Consider the following 27,674-nt stretch of genomic DNA (forward strand, 5'->3'; position numbering starts at 1 on the left):
AAAAAGGGCGTTTTAGCCGTTACTGGGTGGTAGGGCGAACACATTAAATTGTGACATACACAGTGAGATGATTTTCAGGAATTAAAGTCTAAGTGTGGTTAAATTCTGTATGTGCTACTGAGAGGAGACTGAAGAACAAAACGGCTATAGTAACTAAAGCGATGACATTTTTTGCATGTCTACCATAAGTATACATATGCGCTTGTTCTACAGGTGTAGTAAAGAAGTGTGAATCACTGGATTAAAAAGATACAATCAATACCGATCCACATTCCATGTATCCCCTGGCAAAGTTTACTCCAATCAATGAAATTTACGTCAACACTCTTATTGTGAATTTTTTGGGCTAGGACCATTTTGGGCTTCTAGCTCATGCTGTATGCTTTGTTTTCACAGAGCTTTGAAGGCAATGATGTTCTTTTTTTCAATTCCAGATTTTAAGCAGAATTGAAATTAAGCTTAATTCTATCTCCAGTATCAAAGAGACAGCTTTAATGCATATTAGTAAGTAATTTAATATGCATTTCTCACAGTCTGAAAACACAGCAACTCCAAAGACCCCCTGGAAGCCTAGCATGAACCAGGACTAGAGCAGGCTGTAAGGAAGTACATGCATCAAGTAGATTATTTTCTAAAGTATTGATTTTTTTTAATGGAATAGAAATAAAATGTATAGAAGTTTTATCTATAACACACTAGTACAGCTACAACATCCCTAATATTTACTTTATTACAAATATAAACCACAGAGGTCAGACCAAATGCAAGACCTTGATAGTAAAGCTCTTTATATAAGGGACAGTGATGTCTCCAGATACTCATTGTGCAGTCTAACGTTCTAGTCTAATTGTAGTGTCCCATGGAACATATACACTAAATTGTTAAGGTGTTTTGTTTGTCTTTTCTACCCGGACTGTTTAGAAGAATACACTTAGGTAGTCTAGTCCATCCGAAGGGCCAAAGTGAGAATTAAAATCGTACCTGACACTTTAAGGCCAGCAGTTGATAAAATGACATACGTCAAATGACATACGCTGCACGCTACGATCTTACACTTTTGCAGTGTGCAGCTGTATGTATCCAGCTAGTAGGCACACACTAAAGCTTGCAATCTTTTACAAAAGCTTTATAAATGTATGTGGGATGAGCTAATCCTGACCTGTCGATCAGATGTGGTCAACAACACAATGGCTTTTGCAGCTAGCTTAAGTACTTATCTGTGCTTAATTATGTTATTATATACAGTTTATCCTTCACTGTGTACTTTTTGTATTTTAAATCATAACTATAGACACGTGAGGTTATGTATAAGTATTCTGATTCAAAGTTTGCAGCATGATCTTACCATCATCACATCCAATGGTATGGTCCAGTCTGCAGGACCTCTAGTGTTTTTATACATAACTGACGGTTGGTGTGTTCCGACAGTATCCTAATAGAGGCTCACTACTTGATTTTACAAATGGGCAATAAACCACAGGTAAAGGTGACATTTGCAAGAACACAAAACCCTAATACCAGCTGAAAAAAATGGTGGATAAGGTTTTTGCGACTGGATAACAGGGACTTTTAGAATGAGAAAAATAATTTTGAGACTCTGCTAAAAAGCTAGGCTGACAGTTCTTTTTTTTCTTCTTACATTCATTTTAACAAAAACACAACACAGCTTGTGTTTTATTCCTTTTGCATGCTCTGCAATTATACTGCTTTCAGACATTTGAATAAAACCGTCCTCTGCATAAATTACCTTTTTTCATATAAATCATGCATAGTCACATTATCATTAACCTCTCTATTCACGATATGCACGTATAAATTTCACACCTACAACGATAATAGCCGATGTGTTGACTTGTATGTTGTGTTCATTATTGTCCACCTACTTTAAACATCTGTATTATTTTTGTTGCTTGAAATCTGAATGCTATGTAAGTATTTGCAGTCATGTAAACAAGGGTAGTATGTGGTACAGAATAACAGGTGTTCCTAGCTGCGTCAGAGCATTTAGCTAAGTGTTTTCCTTCCCAAGCCATCAACTGCATCCTTTGAATACCAGTGTGGTTTTGTATTGCATCTGTAAGGGTTTCCAATAATTGCTAACTTAACTGAGAGAGCTGCATAGATCTAGTTCTGCTATGTAGACTTTTGCTGTCAACAAGAAGGGTTGATAACAGTACAGTTTTATTGTGAATATGTGTATAGGTTTTCTTTATATTTTGAGATGGGCTGGGAAAACTTGCCAAGGAGCCAAGGTCTTCCATGATAGGGGCAGTGTTTCACCTCCAGGTGGGTAGGCATAGTATTTGTCTCTGTCCATTGCCCAAACCCAGGTCCTACCTACTCCCTGGTTTCATGAGGTCTACCCCTGCCCCTATGAGTACTATTACTGTCTCATCCTATGTGAAGTAGGAGATGTTATGTGAATGGCAGGTTTGGGGAGTCCCTAGGAACACTTAACCCCCTTTTTTTCTCTTTCTGCATTTTCTTTGACAGATTTTAAAGTTTTATAGATCATCCTGTGATGTTTTCAATTGTTTTTTGTGAATATAAATATATGGAAATGAGTTACAAGTTTGATACTTGCACTTTGCATGTAGCCAATATATGTTTATTTTAGATGAGAGCGATAGCATTTTTTAAAATTCCCTTAAGACCTCAAATAATGTTGTCCTTCTAAAACTTTTTTCGGGGAAAAATATAGGATATGGGTGGTATACACCAGTAGCTTAACTAAGAAATGGAATCTCAAAGTATTTCAGCATACTTGAAAATTTCTTCCTTTGGTATAACAGATTTGCGGAAGCTCGTTTCTGTAGTCCCAAGTTTAAAATGCTTTCATGTGGGTTGCACATTTTCAGGTTTCAAGGTCGGCTTTGTACCGATAGGACCAAAGGAGGTGACACAGCAGGAGTGTTCAAGGAACCCCATCTGCTCATCACTCCCTGTAACCAACTTAGCCGTTTAAATAAATTACTGCATAACCACGCGCACACACACACAAAAAAACCTGACATCGCCGAAAACATTGCAGAAGCAACAGAAAACAATTTGTTCCAACGGTTAATGCCACTCAAGCCATTATGAATATCAAACTCAATTTTCCAACAGAAAAAAGATCCCCTTGTGAAATCTAAAGTATGTCATGGCAATCTAAAGGTTAACGGAGGTGTGCTTGTATTGAATTGTATATTTCAGTGTAGATGTGACTGTTTAATTGCCACTGTTGGTAGGTAATGTCTCATGCATTCGATATATATATAAAGCCAGTACAGATTTCAACTTTCTCGTTAAAGACAAGGCAAAGATTTCTTACTTGTCTAAGTCGATAAGAAGTAATACAATTGCATGATAAAGTTTGCCATCTGCCCTGCGTATCAACTGCAGTTTGCTAATCCAGACAAGATCTCAGCGAGGCATTGGCATTATTTCCATGATTACAAAAAAATGTAGATATCAGAGCGTACACCCAAAGCCTCTTTCAGGGTTATAAAATCACAAAACAAGGATAAACTGGTTTCAGACAGAGGAAGCCATTATCAACACAAATACAATTTTTTATCTTAAAACAACAGATTTCTGCTTTTCTTAAATCTTTTTCTATGATAAAATTACATAGGCTTAGAGAAACAAAGCAAGCACACAGAATCATTTTTTCAGCTCTGAAGACACAGGTGGGCATGCATGAGGATACCACCATTCAGTGATTGTATTAGCATAGATCTCTGCTTCTCAATGCCATGGAAGGTCCATAATCTGTGGATTACATACAATCTTTCATCAATGTCAGCACTAAAACATAGTCATCTCCTATAGACCTCGATGCGCGTTGAAGCCTTTCCGATAACATAGGAATAAAATTGAAGTGAGCCATGGCAAAGTGGAAGCAAGCGCACATCTAATGCTTCATTCATGCTCTTACTCAATCTCTGGCTGCAAGAGAGCTGACTGTAAACCTATGGTTAATCAATGATAGCAAAGATATACTTGGAGAAGCCTGACAGTCATTACTAGTGTCAATGGTGATACAACCGGTAATGTTCACCTAAGTTTTTTAAAGATGCAGTTCTATTTAGACAAAAATACTGTCAAGTATGTTAAGCAAATCTGTCATTTTATCCCTTCCTCTTATGGTTTAATCACAATAATGTAGAATCTTCCAAGAACCTTTTTTAGATTAAACAACCTTCCAGCTACCTGCTTTGGTCTAACATGAAATGTAAGTGTTCTCGGCAGAAAACAATATTAAACAACGCACAATTTTACATGATTAAAAAAGTATTTCTGGGAAGTGTCTGGCCTTAGAAAGTACTAGGAGGGGAATTTTTATGCTGTGTTTTGTTACAAAAATATTTAATCCATCTGGTTTTTTCTTTTAAGTTATCCTTTTCTCTGCCTTTTTCAATTTATGTACTCATTTTATACTTTTTGTGTATTTTTCTTCCATTGCTGCCTGTTCTCTAACAATGTATAACATACTTTGGATTCCAACAACACGATTTAACCACAGTTAGATTAGTTCCATTCAAAATATAAAATTCAATATATCAGTTGATTTAATTTTATTCTATCATTTCCCAGCCTCACCTTCTATTCATTGACTTATAATGCACTCCCTATGTTAATAAGCACCTATTCATCACTCTGTGATACCTTCCTATTAGTGTTAGAGAAGATTGTAGTTCATTTATATGAATGGAGATTAAACCTCCTGTACTGCAGTGAATGTGTTTTCACGGCACATTGAATACCAGCCCAATATTGTATATAACATTAGTGCTGTAGAAATATTGATTCCAGCTCACTCGTTCCTGCAAAGCAACTGAAGTGAGAGCATTGAACTAGTGTAGTATTAGAGTTTAACGTTGTACACCACGGAAATACAATATAATTTACTGAGCAGTGAAACATGTCTCATTTACATTCCCTTTGAGTGCCCTGGGGGCAGCAAGCCATACTAAGGCTTGATTTACTAAATAATGACAGCCTAAATATTTATTGCATGTGTAGCGCATTGATTTTAAGGTATTCTGCATAGGCGCATGAATGTATTTATTTCTCATTCATAAGATGCTGCCATCAGTTTCTAGCTATGGATATTTGAGATCTTAGGGTTAAATTACCCCTGTATCCTGGACTAGTATCTCTTTATAATTTGTTCATGCTCTGACTTTTCATATTTTGTTATTCACAGCAGAACTTTAAAGTCAATGTACTTGTTATGACCTCACCATCCAGTGCAAGTAGTCATTAACCTTTGCTAAGCTACCTTTTAAGTAATGGTTTCTCTTTGCTACTCAACCCTGTATGTATACTCAATTCTCAAATGTAAAGGAACTGAACTACCTACTTCTGATTATTTGCCATTTAAAAAAGTTTTTTTAAGAGCAGGAAAGTGATTTTTATTTGATGGTATTTAAGTTCAGTAGCACCAAGTAATTTTTAGTAATACATTTAGCTTTTGGAGTTACATAAACGCCAGAGCATCCATCGTGGTTATACCTTAAAAACATTACAGATGGCCATATAGTATATGAACACTTTTTGGAAGGGGTACCATATGGTTGAAAGCATGACTATGGGACATGGTTTTACCAAGACCTTTTAGGTAACTCTAGGAGTCATGATCATTAGGTAATTTTAGGTTTGTAAAAACTGCTCCTACACAATATGGTAAGAATGATTTAGGTCCCTAGGTGGTACTGTCCATCCAAAAATGACCATTAGACATTAAATACATGTACTAAAAGTAAGCGTTGACCTTGATATGAGAAAACTCTATACACGAACCTGCTGTCTGTTGATCACGTCTTTGTCCTTTGGTTTTACTCACCTGGAACGCTGTAAACAGAAGTCAATTCATTCTACCCATTACTGCACTAGTCCAGCAGATGTTATTTTCCGGCATGTTAATTTATACAGTTAATACAATAATTGCTGCTCTGAAGAACAAACAAGTGGTACTGAGCCTTGGATGAAATGAAAATTACCTGCCACTTGCTCTTTATTACTAGTAAACCTATGTTCGTAAAGGTTCTACCAGAATATTCCTTTTTTAAATCCACAACACATATTGTGCAAATAACGTAAGATGACATTTTAAAGGCGCTATATAGATTTGTTCCGTAGCTAAGTAGGCTGTTTGAATTTTTTTTAAGATACCAGGGGATTCCTTATGCATTTTATGCAGAAACATGTGTAATCTTCTATTGTGTAAGTAATCAGGTGGTGGGGCCTTGATCGAAATGTTTGACCCGAGAATAGCCTTTTTTATATATCGGTCCTGTATACCCTCGTGATTTGGTAATAATAACAAATGGTAACAATAAAGGCTCCTAAAAGGCGACAACGTACTTTGCAACCTAGGCTGAGTAAGCAAGAATTTTACCTTTCGCAGTTTGTTTTGTAGCCGTTGGTCATAAAGTGATGACATATGGATTTTGTCTTAATGGTGTGCAGAAAAAAATAGCAATTTGTTTTTGTAGTGTTTGATTTGGTATAGAGTTTAAATGAGGCAATGTATCTCAAGCAATAATAATAATAAAAAACCCATTAGCTTTTGTGTCTGCCGCAGCATTTCACTGTCTAAGACCCTAAGGCTCGCAAAGCAATAATATCTTGTTCCTTTAATTGCTGCTCGTTGCTACATGTTGAAATAATCATGTGTTCTTCTTTTCTTCCTAGATGTCCATTGGTGAGAGAATCAGACAGTTACATGAAGCCCATAGGGATTTTGGCCCCACATCACAACATTTTCTTTCCAGTAAGCACTTTTACATTAATTAACCTGCATGCCTTTAGCTCGGTTAACCTATGTTTCATTATCCCTATGAGAAGGGCCGATGTTGTAAAAACAGAAGGCGACAGGTCCACTAGGCTTGGGCTTAGTTTGCCAGCAAACCAAGGTCTGACTAATAAATAGGAGCATATGATATAGACTGTACATCGCAGGGACAGAGGGGTACTTCAGTTGGAACCTTTGCCAAAGCTCCCTGTAAGAGTACCCATGTTGCCCGTAAAAGGAACCAGATTGTTAATCTTCCATAACTGCTGAAAAATCAGTCCTGCCCTATTGAAAAACATAAAATGTGGCTGAACCATCAGCATTTCAGCAGCCTTTATACCCATCATCAATATACAATATAAATATGAAGTGTGTGTAAAGTAAGTCAGACATTGTGTACCGTAAAGAGTGCATGCTTTCAGGATGTACTTAGATGGACACAAGAGGATGTTTCACCGAAGAGCCAAGAGAAACAGAAAACATGTATTACTAGTTTTATATACAGTGATTTATATAAATCAAGCTTTCATCATAAAAGTACAGTTGGGCCATAACTACTCCATAGGTTATACATATTTTTAATATGTTATAAATATATGTGAGATTATAGTATTTAAATAAGTAATTTATTATGGAATATTATGATTGTGGTAATAAGCATATTGTAGTGGCAGGGTTCTAGAAGACTTTCTATTTTGTCTCATTCTGTTCTACCCTGTTTCATATAAAATGAAAGCGCTTGGCTACTGATCATATCACCAGCCTACCTGAGTGTTATTATTCTTCTGATAGCAGCCACCCAGTAGAATTATGGTTTATGACAAAAAAAAACACATACCACCGAACAGTCCTGGGTTTGGTAGCTGCCCCGTTGTCCTGCTTTTGCAAGCTGTGGGCAGCATGGGTTGGTTGGGGTCTCGCCTCCTAACACAAATCCGCCAATTGATACATAACATAGCCCTGCATAGTGTGACACAGTGTAGCCAGGAGCCTTCTTCATTTTTTTATCTGAAACAGAAATGTTCAAAAAACAATACAACTGCTCCTTTAAATGAAACCAGGTATTCTCATGCAAGAGGCATAAGCTAACACCAGAATGCTGCAGTGTCGATTTAATTCTGGCCTTCTTTCCTAATCTGCTATTAATTTAGGTGACCAGCCATGCTAATTGTTTTAACCTTCAGTTTTTATGCCCTTAGTTCACCTCATTAAATTGCTGATGAACCTTCTTTTCTCCAGCTGTCAATAGTTTACGTAGGATCTTTACCTAGGAACTGTAATACTGCTCAGCCAGAAAACTTTTTTCGAATTAACGTTACTAAAAAGCCAGATGCAGAAAATGGCAAAGTCAATCCCATATACCAAACTCCTGTGGATTTTCCATTCATTACCCAGCCCATATTTTTCAGTAAGAAACTGTTTATGATCTTCCATTTTTTCACTGGTGAATGGTTCCATAATTTCGTTGCAAACGTATGTTCTTTCACACAGCAGTGAGTGTTGTCACGCTCAGCACCACCCATATTACACAGACACCATCTTGATTAAATGGTATGACCCAAGACAGTGGCTTCTCTCTGTCCGATGGGGGCATGGGCTAAGGATTTAGCAAAGAAGGCATTAAAAATACTTTCTAAATGGTGTTCTTTTTGCTAAATTAGTAAAGCTAATATTTGTGCGAAGAGGAAGGGTCAGGTGTCAGACAGCTATCTGCATGAAAAAGGAATGGGATGTACAGCGCAAAGATCTGTTACTGTAGGGATTTGTTTAAATTACATTAGTAGGAATTGATGAATGAGAATCCACCATTTATGTAATTTGTGAAAAGCGTATTTAGTACTTTAGCTACTTAGGGATTTAAAAACATAGGGGAGTCATTTAAAGAGGAACTATCATTACAAATGTAGTATTATTTGTTCATGAAAACACGTGTATCCTCGTAGCTAACTTATCATGTTCCTCCAACAAACCAGTATCTGAAATGTTCCCTATTGTAGATATCACAGCATAAATTCTACTTCCCAAAATGATTTTGCAGTAATCTCATATGATGACACGACATTTGTTGTATTTATCCATTCTTGTTGTCCTACCCGTAATATCCATGTGTCATTTGTTAGGACATGGGACAGCCAACTAGATGAGGCTCTCTTCCAATAGTATATCTTCTTTGAATACATCCTACTGCATAGCCCCGGTTGCCTCTATGCCTGTATTGTCAGCTGTGTCAGCCTTATTTCATTGCAGGGCAAATCATTAGTCCAGCAACATCTGGCACTGTTCACTGTTCCCTTTTTTATTGATTTCTGTGGATCAAAACTCAACCTATATACTTAACCGTGAAGAAATATCACTAGGCTCCAATTATGTGTGGCGTTCCCTTAAAGTAGAGGGCAGGGTAGGCTCTTATAGAGATAAATGTAGTAAGTCAAGATCAATAATAAGAAACTGTCAGTTTTAGATTTCCTTCTTATCCTCTAAAGACTTATTTCTCAATAGCATGGCCTTTGTTTCTGGCTCCAAATGATGACCTTGTGTCTTCATTACGGTGGGTGGGGAAGCTTCGACAACATTGTCCACAAAAAAACAAAAACCTTGTGACATAGTAATTTAGGTTGAAGCAAGAAGCAATTCCATCAAGTTGAACTGTTGATCAACAAAGTCTAGTGAGGTCATTACACTTTGTGATTTGGTATAATTTGTGGATAGGGTATATAACCCTATACAACAGTATTGTTATGATTTTCTGGAATTTCTTGAGTCGCAGCAGAAAATGTATATGATCCCAGATAGCAGAGTACAGTATCTGCTTGATAAGAGATTTCATATGTCGGACGCTGAATTAACTACAGAATAGCAATAACAGAAAGGAAAAGTAATAAAGTCGAAAGAAACATTTACAGGGACATGGTAGTTTATCAGCCAGCCAGCTGTTTATCTGGACCATGCTATCCCCTACTCTCTGCTGCAATACAACTTCACCTACATTTAATTTCCTTCATTTTGATTAACTGTGCAATCATCGCTCTTGTAAGTGCACAACATTCTAAGCTTCTACAAAAGAGGAGCATCAGAGGAGGAAAAGGGGGTGAAGGAATGCAGGTACCGAAGTGGCCTATCCCTTTAACAGCTTGGCAACCATGCAAGACTTGAATTTTATAAACGTGGTCCAATCTATTTCAGTTTCAACATTAAGTAACACAAGAGTGACAATATATTAAAAACCCCAAGGCCAGTTAATGTCTAGTTCTTTCAAGTTATCTTAAGAAGATCAGTAAAAGTACTTTGATTTTCCTTCACCCACTCTCAAGGTTAGCTAAATGGAGTCCCCAACATGTTTAATGAGAAACCCATGCTGGTCGAGTTTGTTCAAAGTTCCTCTGAAGTTCAGCTGCTCACAGGTTTATCCATTTTTTATCCTTGTAAGTAATGGTGATTTTAAACTTTCCATATTGTTGCCTATGAATTGCCACTTCGGCAATCCGGTAAATAAAACCCTTATGTATTGGTCTAAATTATTTCTTCAACTTATATTAAAAGATATCTAGACAGGCATTGATGTGCTTTATGTAGAACATCTAGTTATATATTTGTAGTTTATAAATAAATATATATATATATAGTAAAAGTATACATCGATGCCTGGAGAGGGGGCACTTGTATCTGAGTTGTACTCGGACATTAGAATGAGGTGGCATCTTAAGCAGGCTACAGTTCTTGTATCCAAAAATATGGACAAAACTAGCTGTGAGTAATAATTACTTCATCCACACTAACATGTAGAATGAAAAAAATAAAAAGTATTTATGCAATTTTACTTTTTTACTTTGTAAACATAAAAGATCTCCCAATAATGTTGACATGAGATATTAATAATGGAACCAGCTCAGTAGCGGGTACATAGACCATAGACCACAGCTGCAAAGCCCTGCACGGTGGGTGATTTGGGAAGGTTTTTTTTATTCTTCAGTAGTTCATCTTTCTCCTCTGACATTTTATTTTAGATTTCAGCAAGATACACCATTTAGGTTTGCCCTTTTCTTATTTTGCCAGGTAATTTGTAGACAGCACCTGGTATATATAGCGGCAGCCAGACTGCTGACAAGCAGTTAGCAAGAGTCAGCCAAGCAGTCAGCCCAGCTCTGTGCGCTTTTCACTGGTTGAGCAGAGTCTGCAGCTTGATATGAAAAAATACACACGTAATCCAAAGGTTTATTGCAGAAAGTTTGTACTCATACTTGGAGGGTTTTTTTTCACAAATTATTTATTTCTGTATCTACTACATAGCTTTATTAATAACATCACTGCCCTGCATATTATCTTTTATTTATATAGCGCCAACAATTTACACAGCACTTTTTACAATACATATATTCAAGGGGTATGACAAGACCAGAATTTACAGACTAAGACAAACACAAGTGGAGAGGGTCCTGCTTGCAAGCTTTACAATCTTGAGGGAATGGGATAAGGAGAAACATAAGGAATAGAGAAAGCTAAGAGGCAGTGTGGAAGTAGCTTCCAGAGGTATGAGGCAGCACGAGTGAAGACTTGTAGATGGGAAAAGGAAGAGGTCATAAGTGAGGAGGAAAGCCTTCGCCTATAGGAAGAACGTAAAGATCGAGTATGGGAGTATTTTTTTAGATGTCCCCAGTGAAAAGGAATATTAGACCACCCAACTGTTAATTATCCATAAGGCACAGTAAGAATATGCCTAGGAGTTCTTCAGGAAAGCTCCATGCACTGAAAGTACTCTGAAATAATCTAGATCTTAGGTACCTCTGTTGTCTTCCTGCACACTGCCAGAAATGGGAGAAAGCATTGACATTGCTGGTACTATGGTCTCTTGTTAGGGTATGTACACAAGAACACAAATGGAGCCTGTAGGGTAATAACTTTTTTGCATATTAGCAGGATTAGCAGTTTGGTGATCTTTAATTACTTTAATTATATATTTTTAAAATTGTCTAATATTTTTCAAAGTCAGCGTGGGAGAAAGGCAATGCATTAATAACAAAGGTTTTTTTAGTGAGGGTATGCTTGTTTGAATCATATTGTTAACCTTTTTAATGTCCTTACAGCTTCTGTAATGCCCCCTTAAAGTTAAATATAACCATGTAAGTGTCAGTGGGGCAGTTGTATATCCCTCGTATTAATACAAACATGTTGTTGCTCCCCCGTGATGATGTGGTAATAGTCTCCTTGTGACTATGAGCAACGAAGAGCTGCTGTAAGATTTTCAGATGAAGCAGCAAACAAAACATGATGACGTCCTGCGAGACCATCACAAGCCTCAGCAGAGAGCTGTAAATTAAGCCATCTATCTCTGAAACTACAGCAAACACTATACTCCAGCATTTTCCATTTTGCAAGCAGCCAAAGCTGGCCCACAAATGGCATCCTAATATCTACCTCATCTCTTTACACCCTCAAAGGGTTATTTGCTCCATGATATCAATTTCAAATTGCATATAGGCCAAATAATTTTTCTATGATATAGGAGTTTGTTCATGATATCATGAGTTGCAGGTGAGTTGGAAACCCAGAGAACTCGGGCACTTCTCCCAGAGGTCTCGGGGCCAAACTCTTAGAGTTCCCAGGTATGATTAGAAGCTTGTGGAGAAGTCAGTGAAGTGAAGATCTTGAAAATTAGAGAAGCAAATCATTTCTTTTAAAATGCAGGTGTCTGTGTATTGAGAGGAAAGAGTGTATGCTTCTCTGGGCAGGTAGATTTTTATGAGCATTTGAAGTTAGAATAAGTAGGGAGAGTCTGACAGAGCAAGGCAGGGAGTTCCCTATTATTAGAACAGCACAGGGGTGATTCTGGAGATGCAAGCTAAAGAAATGATAATAATTGAGGAAAGTAGCAATCGGGCAGAGCGAGGAGGACCTTAGGATGGGTTTTTGGAGACAAGAGCAAAGATATAGGTGGTACAGTGTTGTTAACGGCAGTCTTAACTTGGACAACGAGAGGTTGAGATGCAGAAGTGTGTTAGCATAGCATAGACCATAAATTTCCCATGCAGATCTATATGTACTTTGTCTATTGGTATTATATAAAAGATATCTTTTATAAGTACCTTGCCACAGTTGTATTCATTTTTACAGCTATAATCAATCACGGTCTATTAATAAAAAAGCTAGATAACCAACATTGAGCCAAAAAAATGTATTTGTATTGTTTGTTGGTTGTTTTTTAGCAGTTCTCAGCAGAATACTAGGATTGTGAGACGTGATTTGTAGATAACTGGTATCCTGCTTTTGATTATTAAGTGACCTACAAAAGTGGGAATATTAAAATGATGTTTAAACATTTCGTGAAGACTCATACAATTCTTATCAGAACAGGGTTAAAATCCATCTTCTCCTCTTGAAGGATCCATCTGTTCTTGTAAGAACAGCTAGTGCATCTCTTTGAGATACGAGGAGAGAAAGCGTGTGGCACGGCAGTCCGTTTTAATGCTTTCATCCAAGCTTGCCATTAATCTTGGCTCTTGCACAGGGTATTGCCGCCAGTGTTTAAGAAGAAAGTTCTCTAACTTTACTTTTCTGAAAATAACACAGTGTTTAAATCAGTTTGCATTATTCGTCTACCAGTTTGCTTTGTCAAAATAAAGTACTACTTTATTCTGAAAATAAAAGCTTGCTCCGATAGAACCAGACACTTGGAACATGGAGCAATTTCGTCTAGATAGAAGCAAAAAAAAAAACAATTTGTCATATTCAGTTTTGCACAACAGAAGAATTAACCCGTTGCCTGGTTGAAATCAGATAAGTCAGGTATCGGGGGAATTATCTGTATGATGGTGAAAAATGTCATTCATTTCTAAGGGAAGACACAATTCAGCAAGTCAGCAGTCTACTCGCATGATTTTCCATTAAAATACGGTGTGCTATCAATATATAAACCATTCTTTTGATCCAAATATGTTTTGGTCTTAAGTGAAAAAAGCGATTTCAGCATGTAACCTAAAAGAATGTATTGTTGTTGAATATCTATGCCATTCATCAGCTACTTTGCTATTTTGTATACTGAGAATGAACACCCATAATTAGAATATGTTTGGATTGAATTAATTGTAGGCACCATATTGCATAGATGCATACCTGGGGGCTCTTCAGGTTTGACGTGATCAAGTTTCTTCGTTGTTTGTGCAAGAGAGCTGCATCTCGCCATTCCCACTATCCCCTTATATCGTGCCTATACTCTTCCCCAATTTTCCCCTGCTTCTCTCCCAGTTCAGTTCCACTAAAATCTTTTTGGATAAGCCCAATCCCTATGCGAATCCCTAGTAGCCTATTTTGTGAAGTTCCGATGAATGCATATATGTTACTAAAATGATGGGTATCAATAATCATTTAATATCGAGAACACTACTGTATATAAGGGCCCGCTCCACCATAGGCAGCAGCCTAAGACACTTAGCAAGTAAGAGAATGCAAGAAGGGAGACCTGAAGACGTAGACCAGGGTGCTAGAAACCCAGTGCCATGCACTGTATAGCACGATAAAATGGAAAAGCTTGTGGCATCCTATAAAGAACGGGTACTATGTTGCTCAAAATTGTCATTTGATCTGCAGTTCAGTTAACATCTTGTGAGGAACTAGTTTAGTGTTTCCTTTATTTTATTCCGTCTTTGGCTTTATTGTTGTTAAATTTAAAATATTGATTCTAGTTAAAATTACATAATTTAAAAACATTTTCATAGTGATGTTTATCCTATACTGTATATATCTCCCGACTCCCGTCCACCTTCTAATAGATTGTAAGGACCAGGGCCCTCTTCTGCTTCTGTAGCACTATGTCTTAACAAAAAGAAGCTTATGTTATTGTCACTTTTTGTAGATTGTTAATTTTAATGTTGTCAATGTTCATTCTCCCTATTGTAATAGTACTGGTAAGAGCCTGCTTGATTTCCTTATACCTGGGAACTTTCCAGACTAGGCTACCTGGAGCTCTTCCTCTTCTGGAAGTTCGAATAACCAGCCTAATTAATCCGATCAGCCCATTAATTTACAATCCAATCGATTATAGTGACTAACACTTAGACAAACTAAAAGTTAATGTACTACTGAATTTTGTGTTTCTTCATTTTCCACCTGAACCTGCAAGGCACCCTTCTCCTTGCCAGATCTCTGGTCGGGTGTAGCGGAGTCCAGGTGGTGAGCAGTTAATAGTAGGTAATTTCCTTAGAAGGATCTGTGTTCATCCTCCATTTCCAATTTATAAGAACTAGGAGATTCAGCAAACTGGTTTTGAAGGTTAAGCACTTTGTTATGGAACATTGAATTATTCTTCCATGGATTAGAGTTTGCGATACAATGTGCCCACTTCCACATTAAAAAAATTCACATCTACATAGTTTCATTTTAACATTCTTTCCGATAATTGGTTACTAGTTATTTTGCTCTCTCTACTGAGCCACAGAAAGCACAGATGTCACCTGGTTGCTCCTCACAGTGATTGCTGCCTGGTGTAGCTCACTAACCCCTCTTCCCTATGAATTAATTTGTAATTTAAAGATAGAATAATTCTACAGTAATTTACTGCATTGCGGGAAACCATTTCTGGTTTTTATTAATAAAAAATATTAATTCCTTTCTTTATGTGCACTGAGGTTGCTACGGTTTTTTCCCCCCTGAATTTTGCTTCAATCTCAGGATCTGCATGAAAATGAGCAGACTCTCATGGATTCATTCACAATATTTTATCCTCAACTTATTTTACTAGTAGTTATCAGGATTGTTTAAAGAGCTAGTAAACAGTCAAAATAACTTTGGTTTATGTGATGGAAGCCTTTTTTGTTTTCCCTTTGAATTTTGTGATCAAGAGCATTTGTTTAGACTCACAACTGGTAGAGGGGACCATAACTAGATCTAGATAAAAATCACATTGTCCAGGATCAACTCAATTTTTGGTTTCTTTTTGCCATTGCATACTAAATACATTGACATTCATATGTAGTTGGTCCCCCCCCCCAATTCAAGCCATTACAACGTCCATTCTTCTGGGAAGGCTTTCCACAAGATTTTGGAGTTTCTGCAGGATTATTTGCTAATTCATCCATCTTGCTTTGTACACTGGATTACAGTCATGCCAGAATAGAAAAATAGCTTCCCCAAATTGCCCCCTTCAGCATACCAAGACATTTTGGGCAATGCTTTGATTCCAACTTTGTGGGGACAGTTTAGAGAAGGACCTTTTCTATTCTATTGCACAAAGAAAGGTCCATAAAGACATGGTTGGGTGAGTTTGGTGTGGAAGAACTTGACTGGTCCACACAGACCCCCTGATCTAAACCCCATCAAACACCTTTGGAATGAACTGGAACAGAGATTGTGAACCAGGCCTTATCGTCCAAGATCAGTGCCTGACATCACAAATGCTTGAGGAAAGCCTTCCCAAAAGAGAGGAAGCTGTTATAGCTGCAAAGGTGGGACCAACTACATATTAATGTCTATATACTTAGACTGCAATCTCATAAAAGTCCATGTTGGTATAATGGTCAGGTGTCCCAATACTTTTGTCTATATAATGTAGCACTATAGGGATAAGTACTTAATATGCCTTAATGAAAATCTGTCTGTGGTAAGAAGATGAATAGAAAAGTGGCTTGATTGGTTAGAGTAAGTCTGGGAACATTGCTACCAATAGTATCATCTCAAGGGTCCAAACCTGAAATCAATGGGAAAACTTTCCTCCCACACAAGGGGAGTCTTGTTAGATACTCAAGCTTACGCAGAGTAATTGCTGGAGCTGACACTTAAGGTACATATATCGCTTGACAGGAGTTGTGTTTGGCCAGTGGTGAAAGGGGCAAATACATATGGAGGAATTTTACCGAATGCATGTAAATTATTGCATATAATGACTTGAGTGTCCCTTTAAGCCAAAGTAAGTAATTAGAAACAATGTTGTATTCCAGGCATGTAAAGATATACTTTACATGCGGCCTCAAGCCTCAGATCATTATATGCTTTTGCCCTGCCAAGTTGAAGTCGGAAGCCCTAATCCCATTTTAAGTATTCTGGACACAAGCCCTACCACAAAGTATTGTGTTCACATTAGAATACACATACATATATATGTAAAACTACTTGCATCTCCAATACTGTTAGAAAATGTGTTGAATAAGTTACATTATTTCTACAAACTTATTGGCATAGGCACCCGAGAAATATTTTTCAAGTGAAAAAATGCTGCAATTTAATAACAAATTTCAATCTGAAGTATTTTGTTAAAATTCCAGAATTTAAATTATGATCGCTTTTACACCTTCCATTCTAAAAAAAAAGTTTTTGATTTGTGTTTTACAATGTAAAAAATACATATATTTATATATCTTTCCCGACAAGGCTGTTTTCTACCTAGCATATTGATACAGAATTATGATAAGTTTCTTCAGCTGCATGCTTTATATAATCTCTGAAAAGTTTTCGTGCGCCTTATTGTTCAGAAACAAATTTGTATGTGAATGCACAATGAATATAAATTATTACAATCACATCTGCTAAAGTGGAATATTAAAAAATGTGATTCTCTTTCAAGGAAACACAAAAAGTCCCCTTTAAATAAAATTGCAGATGGTTTCAGCAGTAGAATAATAAATTTATAGTAGGGTTAATAAACACACGGAACTGGCAAATTGTGTGGATATGATCTCAGCAACAAAAAAAGAGAAATACAGGAAAGCATACATCCAATGCAGTTTCTTAAGGTCAATTTCAATATACCTCCAAAAGAGTGTATTTCTACAAGCTCTTAAGATGAGGAAGGTGCCTGTGCTTGTGTGGCTAGTACCAAAAAGACCATGCATGCTTATATTGTCCAAATTAGAAATTATATGTAAGGAAATTTTATTTCACTGAAAGGCTGGAAACAACCTCCCATCAGAAGAGATATAGGTTAATACAGTGAATGAACATGAAACATGCATGGGATAGGCATCTATCCTGAATCTAAGACCAAGCACTGATTACGGTAAAAAGGGCAGACTTGGTGGTACCAAGTGGTCCTTATATGTCCTCACATTCACATTCTATGTTTAAAAGCCTGTGAGATCCCTAGACCCATGTTTGGTGGAGGTTTGCATTATTTTCCTTAAGGTCCAGAATGTACATAAAGTGATGCACCCTTTGGAGCAACAGTCAGAGCACCCCTTTACTTTGCCGAGTATTGATATATACAGGACATGTTCTGGGGTTTCTGGCATCCTAAGCAATCTGTCATTGGAGCCCACTGCATATACCTGCTTGCTGTTACAGAAAAGAACTAGATAGTCATGCCCAGGGCCGGCCCAAGACATAGTGCGCCTGGGGCTTAGTTTGAAATGCCGCCCCCCCACTGCTCATTATCTACCCTTCCTCTCCCTACCTTCTCATTATCGACCCCCTCCCTCCCTATTATCTACCCTATCCCCCCCTTTGTACTTCACTTACCTTCCAGCAGTCCTGCGGCAAGTCTCTCTGCTCTGCCGCAGGACTCTCTGTCTCTCTGTGGTGCGCGCTGCTTTACTGCTGAGCGCCGGAAATGATGTCATATTTCGGCGCTCAACATAACAAGCTGGCACCGAGACAGAGCTAGGGGGCTCACAGAGGAGAGAGAGGGGCGCAGAGCAGGTACTGAAAACTTGATAAGTGAAAACCACTCTCTCTCCTCCACTTCAAAAAAAAAAAAAAAGGCGCTTGGGGTGGCAAAGTGCCGCCTCTTCAAAAGTGCCGCCTGGGGCAATTGCCCCACTCTGCTCCATGGCAGGGCCAGCCCTGGTCATGCCTTCTAACAGCTCAGGACCTTAGAGAGCTGCCTAGGTCATGTGTATGGCGAGGGATGGCCTTGGAAATGTAAAGGAAGCATACTATGAAAAGAACACAATTCCATTAATAACAACATAGCCTCTGGTAAATATGAAATATTGTGCCGCTGTGTGATATTACTGCAATACCACAAACTGTTACATTGATCTATAAAATAAACAACTGTACTTACAGACATCTCACTAGTCACCTATTACTTTTTCTGGATGACTAAATATGAATCATGCATTTCAGCGATCTGAATGTAGTCCAAGGGGATCAGTGTCTGGGATGTGATTTAGTAAAGATTAATGGTGTCGGCTTGTGCTTAAGGATAAACCTCATCGCTAACATAGATCTAATCTTTGTAGGGTAGTATCCACTAAATAATGCAAATGTCTTCATTAAGGTTGCACATTTACAGTCCTGTCATTGGTGACATGAAGTCAGCAAGTTCCTGGCCTTACTTCCTCTTAGAATAGCTAAAAGTAATAAATTGTAACAGACTTTGGGCCAGATTCATGCTGTGCTGGGTGGACAAAATGTACAATGGAACACAATATTGTCACATCACCATAAACTATACAATCGTCGGCCATACTTTTACAAAGAAATGCTTTAAAATTACATCCTATGGAGATATACTTATGTGATATACCTACAAGGAGCGCATAGTCATGGACATAGGGAAAAAAACCTATATTTAAAATACTTATTGTGATAAATGACTTGGTTTAATTCTTCTGAAAATGCTTACCAGAGAAAATAAAACTTTGTCACTAACAGTTTGATCTTCCTAGTGTGTTTCCTCTGCATTATATTCAGTCATTACATATAAGGGAGACACTTAAGTGATAGACATTTTCTTTCATATGTAAATATCTAGATATTCTACAATACCCACAATATATTTGTTTGGAGATGGGTTCAGATATGCATCACTAAGTATCATCAGGTTCTAAAAATGGTCCAGTATTGCAGGTTTTCAGGATGACATCATCTACTGCTGGTTCTAGGAACTGAAGGATGTGTCACTGGTAGACCTTCAGCATCAGGCAACTGGTTCTCATGCATTCTTGATGTCCAGTTGTGGGCTCCACGATACTCAATATAACTGTGGTGGTTCCACATGACATAGATGTTCAAATTCTCAGCCTAAAAACCCACCCCTTATTCACTTACTCCAGGGCTTAAAGGGGGTAAATACCTAACCTAGTTAAAGTGACAGGTGTGCTAACTGTCAAGGGAGATAACACAGGGTAAGTTTGGCTACTCTGTGCAGATGCAAAAAATAAGACACATCTAATAAGGGGTTTAGAAACAGATTGCAACACTGTACAGCAATATTCTTTGAGATTTTTCAAATCAAAGATAATTTGCCGTCAGCTAAGCAGATGTTTATTATTATTATTATTTTTTTAGTTTACCTTTGAGATTAACTGGGTCAGTTATAACAAATGATCGTAACCTAATTTAGTCAGAGAGCAAAGAAGCTGATGTAGGCAGAAAACACTGTGGAAGTACATTACAAACAACTAATGTTTGAGCCTGCTCTGAAAAATATAGATAAATGTTTCGCAGCTCTAGAGAAGCCATGATAAACTAGAACATGTATCATTATAGTGTATCTGCCACCACAATCACTAATAGTTGCCTTTTAAGGACATTGGTTCTTTTAGTATTGTTAAAAATCTTAAGTATATGGACTGGAGTCCTAAGAAGTCTTTGCTTCGGTTTGTCAATTCTAGTTTTGTCATACCTTTTGGATATATGTATTGTAAGAAGTGCTGCGTAAATTATTGGTGCTATGTAAATAAAAGATAATAATAACTCTGGAAAATCATCCATGGATCTGGAATCATCTGAAATATCTCAATTAGGGAGACAAGTGAGGTCAGCATAAATACGAGGAATCTTACAATCAAGCATAATGAGTAGTGCCCCGTTCCAATGAATATCGCGGAACATAATTTTTCACATGTTTTATTCATAGCAGTGGCATGGATGGTTTCCTATGTATATTCATTAGAGTATAATTTTAGAATATTAATATGGTTTTCGTAAGACAGTAGAGATTACAGATCAATATGCAGATTAGGTATCCGCAACGGAACTCATGCCAAGAGAACAGCATGGCAATTACTTAGAATTTCATTTCTTATGGGGTTTGAGAAAAGGCTTTGATGGCCAGATGGCTCCATGACACCGGCATAAGGTTATTTTTAGATGCTAACATTCAGAATGTATATATGTTGCCTTCTGTGTATACCTGCATGATATGTGTTAGTTCAAAAGGTTATAGCTTGCTGCCGTTGGAGGTATGAGCCTTCTCTGCAGGGAAGAAGGTCAATGATCATTGAGGTTTCAGAAACTAAATATAACAAAGCCGGTAGAAAGGCTTTAGTTATGTTTTTTTAACCCAATTGTGTAATATACCACCAAAAGAAAACCAAGTAAAAACCATGTAGGAAATAGTAATTATGTTGTTTCCATTTAGCATTTCAATTGGTTTTCAGCTCTTCTGCCAAAGGCTGTGCAATGTTATTTCTTGGAAAACAATCTGTAATCTGCAGCACGGCAAAAAACATAAGCCCATTAAAAATTATTTGCAGCACAAAAGGGATATTAGTGCCTGGAATTATCAAACAATGTCATTTTATTTTGTGGGAGACGATTTTTCACGGCACTAGCTTATTATTCCATAAAGCTTAGCTAGCAAGCAGTGGGGATGTTTTCTTTGTATTTGCTGTAAATAAATAAGCAACCTTAATTCATTGTTTGGCACAGTTTCTCATGTGTATTTTTCAAAGTAAAACAGTAGTTTAATAGGATGAATTCATGTTGATGCAGTTACCAGGCTATCACATCACGTTCAGGGCCTAAACATTTTGCTAGCTCACCTTTCACTTACCACACACATTCTAACATACATACACATACAGTGACATACATGAACACATTACAGTACTTACTTACACACAATTACACATACACACATTCAGTCCAGCAATATACAAACACACTTACACACAAACATATTTACATCCACATACACAACCTACCTTTGTTGGCTCAGGAGGGGGTAGGCCGGTGCCAGCTCTTCTGCTCCCTCAAAGGTCCTCACACACTATGTCTGAGCGCTGGGAAATGATGTCATATTCCAGCGCTCAGACTCAGCATGTTGGCTTGAGGAAGCACAGCTCACAGTTCTGGTCTAGTGCTATGCCAGTGGGGTTGTGGGGTTGATGCTAGGGGCCCGTAGGGGCCAGTGTCTCTACTACTGCAAGGTCACATATGTAGAGGTCACATATGCAGCTGGTCCCAGTACACAAGTACCAGTTGTACCCCCTGATGGTGGCCCTGGATGTTATTGGCCATGTAAAGCAAGGCTTGACAAATTTGCTCCACATGCAAGAGCCAGCCAAACATTCCAGGAACATCCACGCCACTACTGTGGTCATGCAATGTTGCTGAGCTCCCGCTTTCCAGCAGAGCATGCAAAGCCTGGGTAGGTTAGCTGGAGCTCTCCCTCTTCTGAGGGGAATGGCTTCACAAGGGGTGAGGCTAGCCATACATGAAAGCAGAGCTAGCCCCAGGCCAAACACTGCTGCCCTGCTTGGAGAAAGAGGAAGGTGACCCTGGGTCAAACCAAGATAAAGCCGGCTGTGCAAAGGAAATTACTTTCCATAGAGCTGATTTGTGTGGCCAGCTGTGCGCCACGATGCATATATGATGTGCCTTAGTGACCTGGGTTTTGAGCCCTAACTTAGAAGTTACTTCTTCTACCCATATTACTAGCAATTTCCTGATGGAACAATAAACCAACTGTGGAGACTTTAATGAACTCAAATAAAAATTAACTGAACATGGGAACTGCAGTCCACAGGAGCCAACATGATCTTAAAATAAATATATATTATATATATATATACCGTATTGGCTCGGATATAGGCCGCACCCTAAAAGTTTGGTGCTTTTTTAAAGAAAAAGTTTTTTTCTTTAAAAAAGCACCAAAAAAACATGCTGCCACTCTGCCCCCCCCCCGAGATATGCTGCCACTGTCCTTCCTCCCCGAGATCCGCTGCCACTGTCCTCCCTCCCCGAGATCCGCTGCCACTGTCCTCCCTCCCCGAAATACGCTGCCACTGTCCTCCCTCCCCGAGATACGCTGCCACTGCCCCCCCCTCCCCAACTTACCGGAGCAGACTCCCGGGTGTCTTGCGGGGTCGGCGGGGGACATCTAGATGTCCCCCGCCGACCCCGCAAGACACCCGGGAGTCTGCTCCGGTAAGTCCGGGGGGTGCAGAGGTAAAACGCATCCGCACGATGCGCTTAGACAACCTCCCGTGCTGGCACCCCCCCCCCGTGGGAAGTGCTGGCAGGGGAGGCTGTCTGAGTGTATCAGACAGTAGGATACGGGTCCCCTGCACCATTGCGGGGGATCTGTATCCTAACCCCGCTGCCTGCCCGGCGCCCGGGACTGCATGTCCCGGGCGTCGGGCGCTAGACCCCGAATATAGGCCGCACCCCCACTTTAAAGTCTTAAAGTGGGGGGAAAAAGTGCGGCCTATATTCGAGCCAATACGGTATATATGTGTGTGTGTGTGTGTGTGTGTGCTAACAAATGGCTTTTTGGAAAAGTAAGGCAAAAGAGGGCTTGGCTCACAAACTACATAAAAAATTAGGTGTTTGTAATAGATGTTTATGATCCACAAATAACATCATTCGGGCCCTTCTTGAAATCCCGAGGTGCTACAATAGCACTCCTTTGTCAAACGCAATAACCTTAGTGATAAATCACAGGTTAGCTTTCCGCAGTGACTGTCCACTCTCTTTATTCACATCCTAGATAAACAGTCAATCACCAGCCTGGATAGAAACAAGTGAAGTTTATTATCACATCTTCAGGACAGCGACAGTGTAACAGATGACAAATATCCCCTCCATTTATAATATAGGACTTCTCAACTGTGGATGCAATAAATCAATGTCTCCATTAAGACCAAACGATATGGCAGGCATACCTGATTTTGCTTGTGTTCAGGTCCTCCATTCCAAAGAATTTGCAGGTGAAGGCAGTTTGCTCGGAGACGTCCTAAACCCTGCTGCTCATTTCATATAGACACAAGAGTATACAATATTGCCTTATGTCAACAATAATACAATTCAGTCCATTAATCGGAAAAAACAAGATTTGTGCAAAAAAAAGCATTTCCAATGAACGTTTCCAAAGGCTAGCTTCAAGACTGAAGGGACACTGTATACGCCAATGCCATATAGAGTTTGTTGCGCGCTGATGTCAGGTGCATGGACATATCAAGGGTATACAGAACATAAATAGCTTGATTTTATGCACATATATCCCATACTTGTCTCTTTAGATGTTTCTGGCTGCGTGGTGATGTCATATTGTACACCCTTACTACATTGCATGGGGTATTATGTCATCGTTCTTCATCCTCATCAATACATCATTTTTATCCTCTGTGGCAAACATGATATAAATGCCTATGGCTTATAAAAATGCATCACCTTTTACTCACCTTTATTATTATTTAATCTAATATGTAGCCACAATTGCCACATTGACAGAATCTAAATAGTTTTCAAATGCATCCAAATTTAACCTATAATCAGGGGAGGCCAACGCAGTACGTATATTTGTGTGGATTTCTAAATATAAAACCTTCAACATTAAAGGTTTATTTTAATACATCAATATATTCCAGAAACAACATAACTACTGTACCTTTGAAAAGTATTGTTTGTATCACAGTAAAAGGGCATAATAATTAGTATATTTAATACCTTCACCTAACGCTTAAAAACAAAAGCTTCTCCACAGGATTAGATATCCAGGTGAGTTTTCATATTTAACACCTACAGAACAGGCCGTGCCATGTATAAAAAATGGAAAAAATAAATCATGAAAAATAAATATAAAAAAAGCTGGGAAAGTGATAAAAATAATACGTATGCTGGATTTTTATTTCCTCTCTCTTTTTTTTTTAAAGAGGAATTTAATGTTCGTATTTTAAGAGGCTGGTTTGTATTTACTCATTCCAGTGGAATAAATTCATTTTTTTCAGACTAGGGTAGAAGTTACCCAACTGCAGGTTAATCCTTCCGGTGCTCATGGACAAGTGAGCAAACCAGTGCCAGCCTGGCCAAGTGTAAAATTGTAATTCCAAAGATTAATGTTGTCTTTTGCTGTTTACTTTGAACCTGACCAAGGTTTTCACCTTTCTTTTTCCAGCTTCTGTCCAGGGACCTTGGGAGAGGGCAGTCTCACCAAATAAAGTACCATACTACATAAAGTAAGTCCTATTTAACCTATTTTCTCAAGGTGCGATCTATATAACTAAAGATCTGATGAAGCATTTTTGGCTTTCACTGAATATTTGGGTGGGGGGGTTCAAGCCTATCCTAGGCCAACAGTACCCAGATTTTTAAGACCTTGTGCATGACTTTCTGATCATTACAACAAAATGTGATCCACCTTAGGTACTCATAAATAATGTGTAAGTAGCTAAAACCCACCTGGATGACAAGGAATACATATAATAGGAGTTGAAGCTAATCAATATACTCTGATCTAGACTGTAGTTTAAAACCAGATAACGTATATAATAATAATTTAATATTATTATTATTATTACTTTTATTAGTATACAATATGCCGTAGTTTGCTGCCCTTTGAATGATGTGACATCTGTTTGGTGGCATATATGAAATGAGCTTGTAGCCGTGTTCTCCTTTGGGCACACTTCTTCATTAAGTATGGTCAATGCCGTTAACACTGCTCTTTCCTGGGAGTGCTATGGAGAGGTTTTTGTTTTTCACAAAAGGATGCAACCTAATTGCTTGGGGTACTCCCCGGAGTAATGTCATTTAAAAATTCATATACCTGGCATTATCCATCTGGTTTCCCATGCCAAAAGATGATTAGAATTGTGCTTAAACAATAGTTTGTTTTGACATTTATCTGTGTAAAATGTGAGAAACATTTTTTTTGATAATACGGATATAAATAAAACACTATGTGATAGATCCACTTAGGGGTTAGAGCCATTAGCTGCTTCCGAACAATTCTACTGGAGGTAATCTAATGAGCATACACTGATATATGTGTTCATTTCTAACGCTCAATACAATGTGTAAGTGCTATTCCCTGGAATGTCAGATAGATAACAACAACTATAATTAAAATAAAATTAGATACTTTTTGATTTCCTTAAAGGGATTCGGTTGGGATTGGACTATGTTTTTTATGTACTATATACCGTGAGCAAGCCCAATATTTGAATCTTTTTTTTTTAAAACATACTTTGTCCATTTTCCATTCTGCACACAATCATCCTTTATGTGCCCTTAAAGTAACTTATGTGACCACCAAACTCAATTTTTATACTTGCCATGTTTGCGTAGTCCCTTGACTAGTCCCTTGTTCAGAAATAACATTTGTCTTGGACTGTTCTGCTTTAGATTGAGTTCTGCTCCTAAGTGCAGTCCCGTGACATCTAAAGAGGGATAATATAATTGCAAACTGTGTCCTGTACTGCTAATATACTCTATGGAAAGTCCGTTTTCCCGAGAATATTGGACGAACATCTAGACGCCTACTATGTTTAGGGATCTTGATATTCTTAAGCCTACTATGTTTAGGGATCTTGATATTCTTAAGCCTACTATGTTTAGGGATCTTGATATTCTGTTGTTGTTCTGTCGAATGTGAAAGGCATGTGCCTAACATTGGCATTCACAGATCATGGGTTTGGATGCTTGTATTGCTACACTAAATGGACTTATTTGTAAAGTGTGGGTCGCATTTATTGACAAGCTGCAGAATAAAGACAGTTACTTGGTATTTTAATGACGGCTATTATCTGTCAAGCACCTGTGAACAAACAAAAACGCAATGAGCCAGAGGTCAGCGGAAAATATCTTCCAACTCTTATGTTTTAACAATAAATCGGAATTGCCGGTAACAGCCTCATAATTATTAGAATGAGTTCTATTTGCCTAGGGGGAAAAGTATCTGATTTTACACACCAGTGTTGACCTGTTGAATAAATTGATGTGCATGTATTGATTTGTGCTAATAGCCCTCTTCGCCAATGGGAATCCGGTCTCTTGGCAGGAAAGCAACGTGAATTTCCCTCATTACCGCAACGTATCTCCTATTATGTAGCTAGGAAAGTATTTAACTGTTTGAGGCATTAATGTAAAATTTACAACCAAGATGAATTATGCCTGTGTAAACGGAAGATGAAAGACAATTAATTAAGGATTCAGTAACTGTGGTTAATGAATTCTACATGCAGAGACCCAACTGATATCAACTGTTTCTGCGATCAGAGAACTTGGGTTGGAGAGACTAAATTTGTCAGTGGACAAATATCTACTAAATGATTTTGTATATATTGCCTATAAATGATTTCACTCCTGGAAACGAATGTCATTGTAACGCTTGGTATAATGTTTTATCTTTCTACAGGTCACCATAGGTAATGCTGCTAGCACTGAGAGATGAACCTAGTGTGTATCATGTTGACAGTTTACATCCATTTCTACTTTTAACACAGAAATTTGTACACTCAGATAATTTAAATATAATGTTAAAAGAGCCCTGTGGCAGGATTTCATCTGCTCTGCCGAAGTGCTTTGGCTTATACTCGGGAACTCCCCAAGTTTAACCCAGAGCCCCCAGGACAGATTTCTTCCCAGGTAGTTCCCAGGTATGCCTTATATCATTGCTCGTACTGATATATTGATATATGGCAGTATAGAGCCCTGTACTGTGTTGCACTAAAAAAAAACACACTGTATTCACTATCATGTCAGTTTAAACAGTTTAGGCTTCTTTCCTCCTTGGTGGTCTTTGTCACATGTTACCAACGCTGGGCTATTCAGGCAGCTGCATAGGACACCTGGATCGAGTGTGGCCAACAAGATGTGGAAGCAGGTCTAGAGTTTGCCAGGTGGGCAACTGAAATCTCCTCAATGCAGTGGGAGAAATCTATGCTATACTGGCATCCTAAAAGTAAAAAAAAAGGTGTGTGTGGAGGAGGTGATATAATGGCGTCTTTCCTAGGCTGCT

At 38.2% G+C, this 27,674-nt stretch overlaps 1 protein-coding gene across 2 annotated transcripts in view; it reads left to right on the plus strand.

Moving 5' to 3' along the window:
* DMD (dystrophin) overlaps positions 1–27,674 on the plus strand; it is an 870,543-nt gene that overhangs the window by 723,635 nt on the left and 119,234 nt on the right. For both annotated transcript variants that reach the window (XM_053455059.1, XM_053455060.1), the window contains 2 exons: positions 6,682–6,760; positions 24,831–24,891. In XM_053455059.1, coding sequence (XP_053311034.1) covers positions 6,682–6,760; positions 24,831–24,891 — 140 coding nt within the window. The remainder of the gene's footprint in view (positions 1–6,681; positions 6,761–24,830; positions 24,892–27,674) is intronic.

This window comes from Spea bombifrons, chromosome 2, assembly GCF_027358695.1.
Source record: "Spea bombifrons isolate aSpeBom1 chromosome 2, aSpeBom1.2.pri, whole genome shotgun sequence".
NCBI lineage: Eukaryota > Metazoa > Chordata > Amphibia > Anura > Pelobatidae > Spea > Spea bombifrons.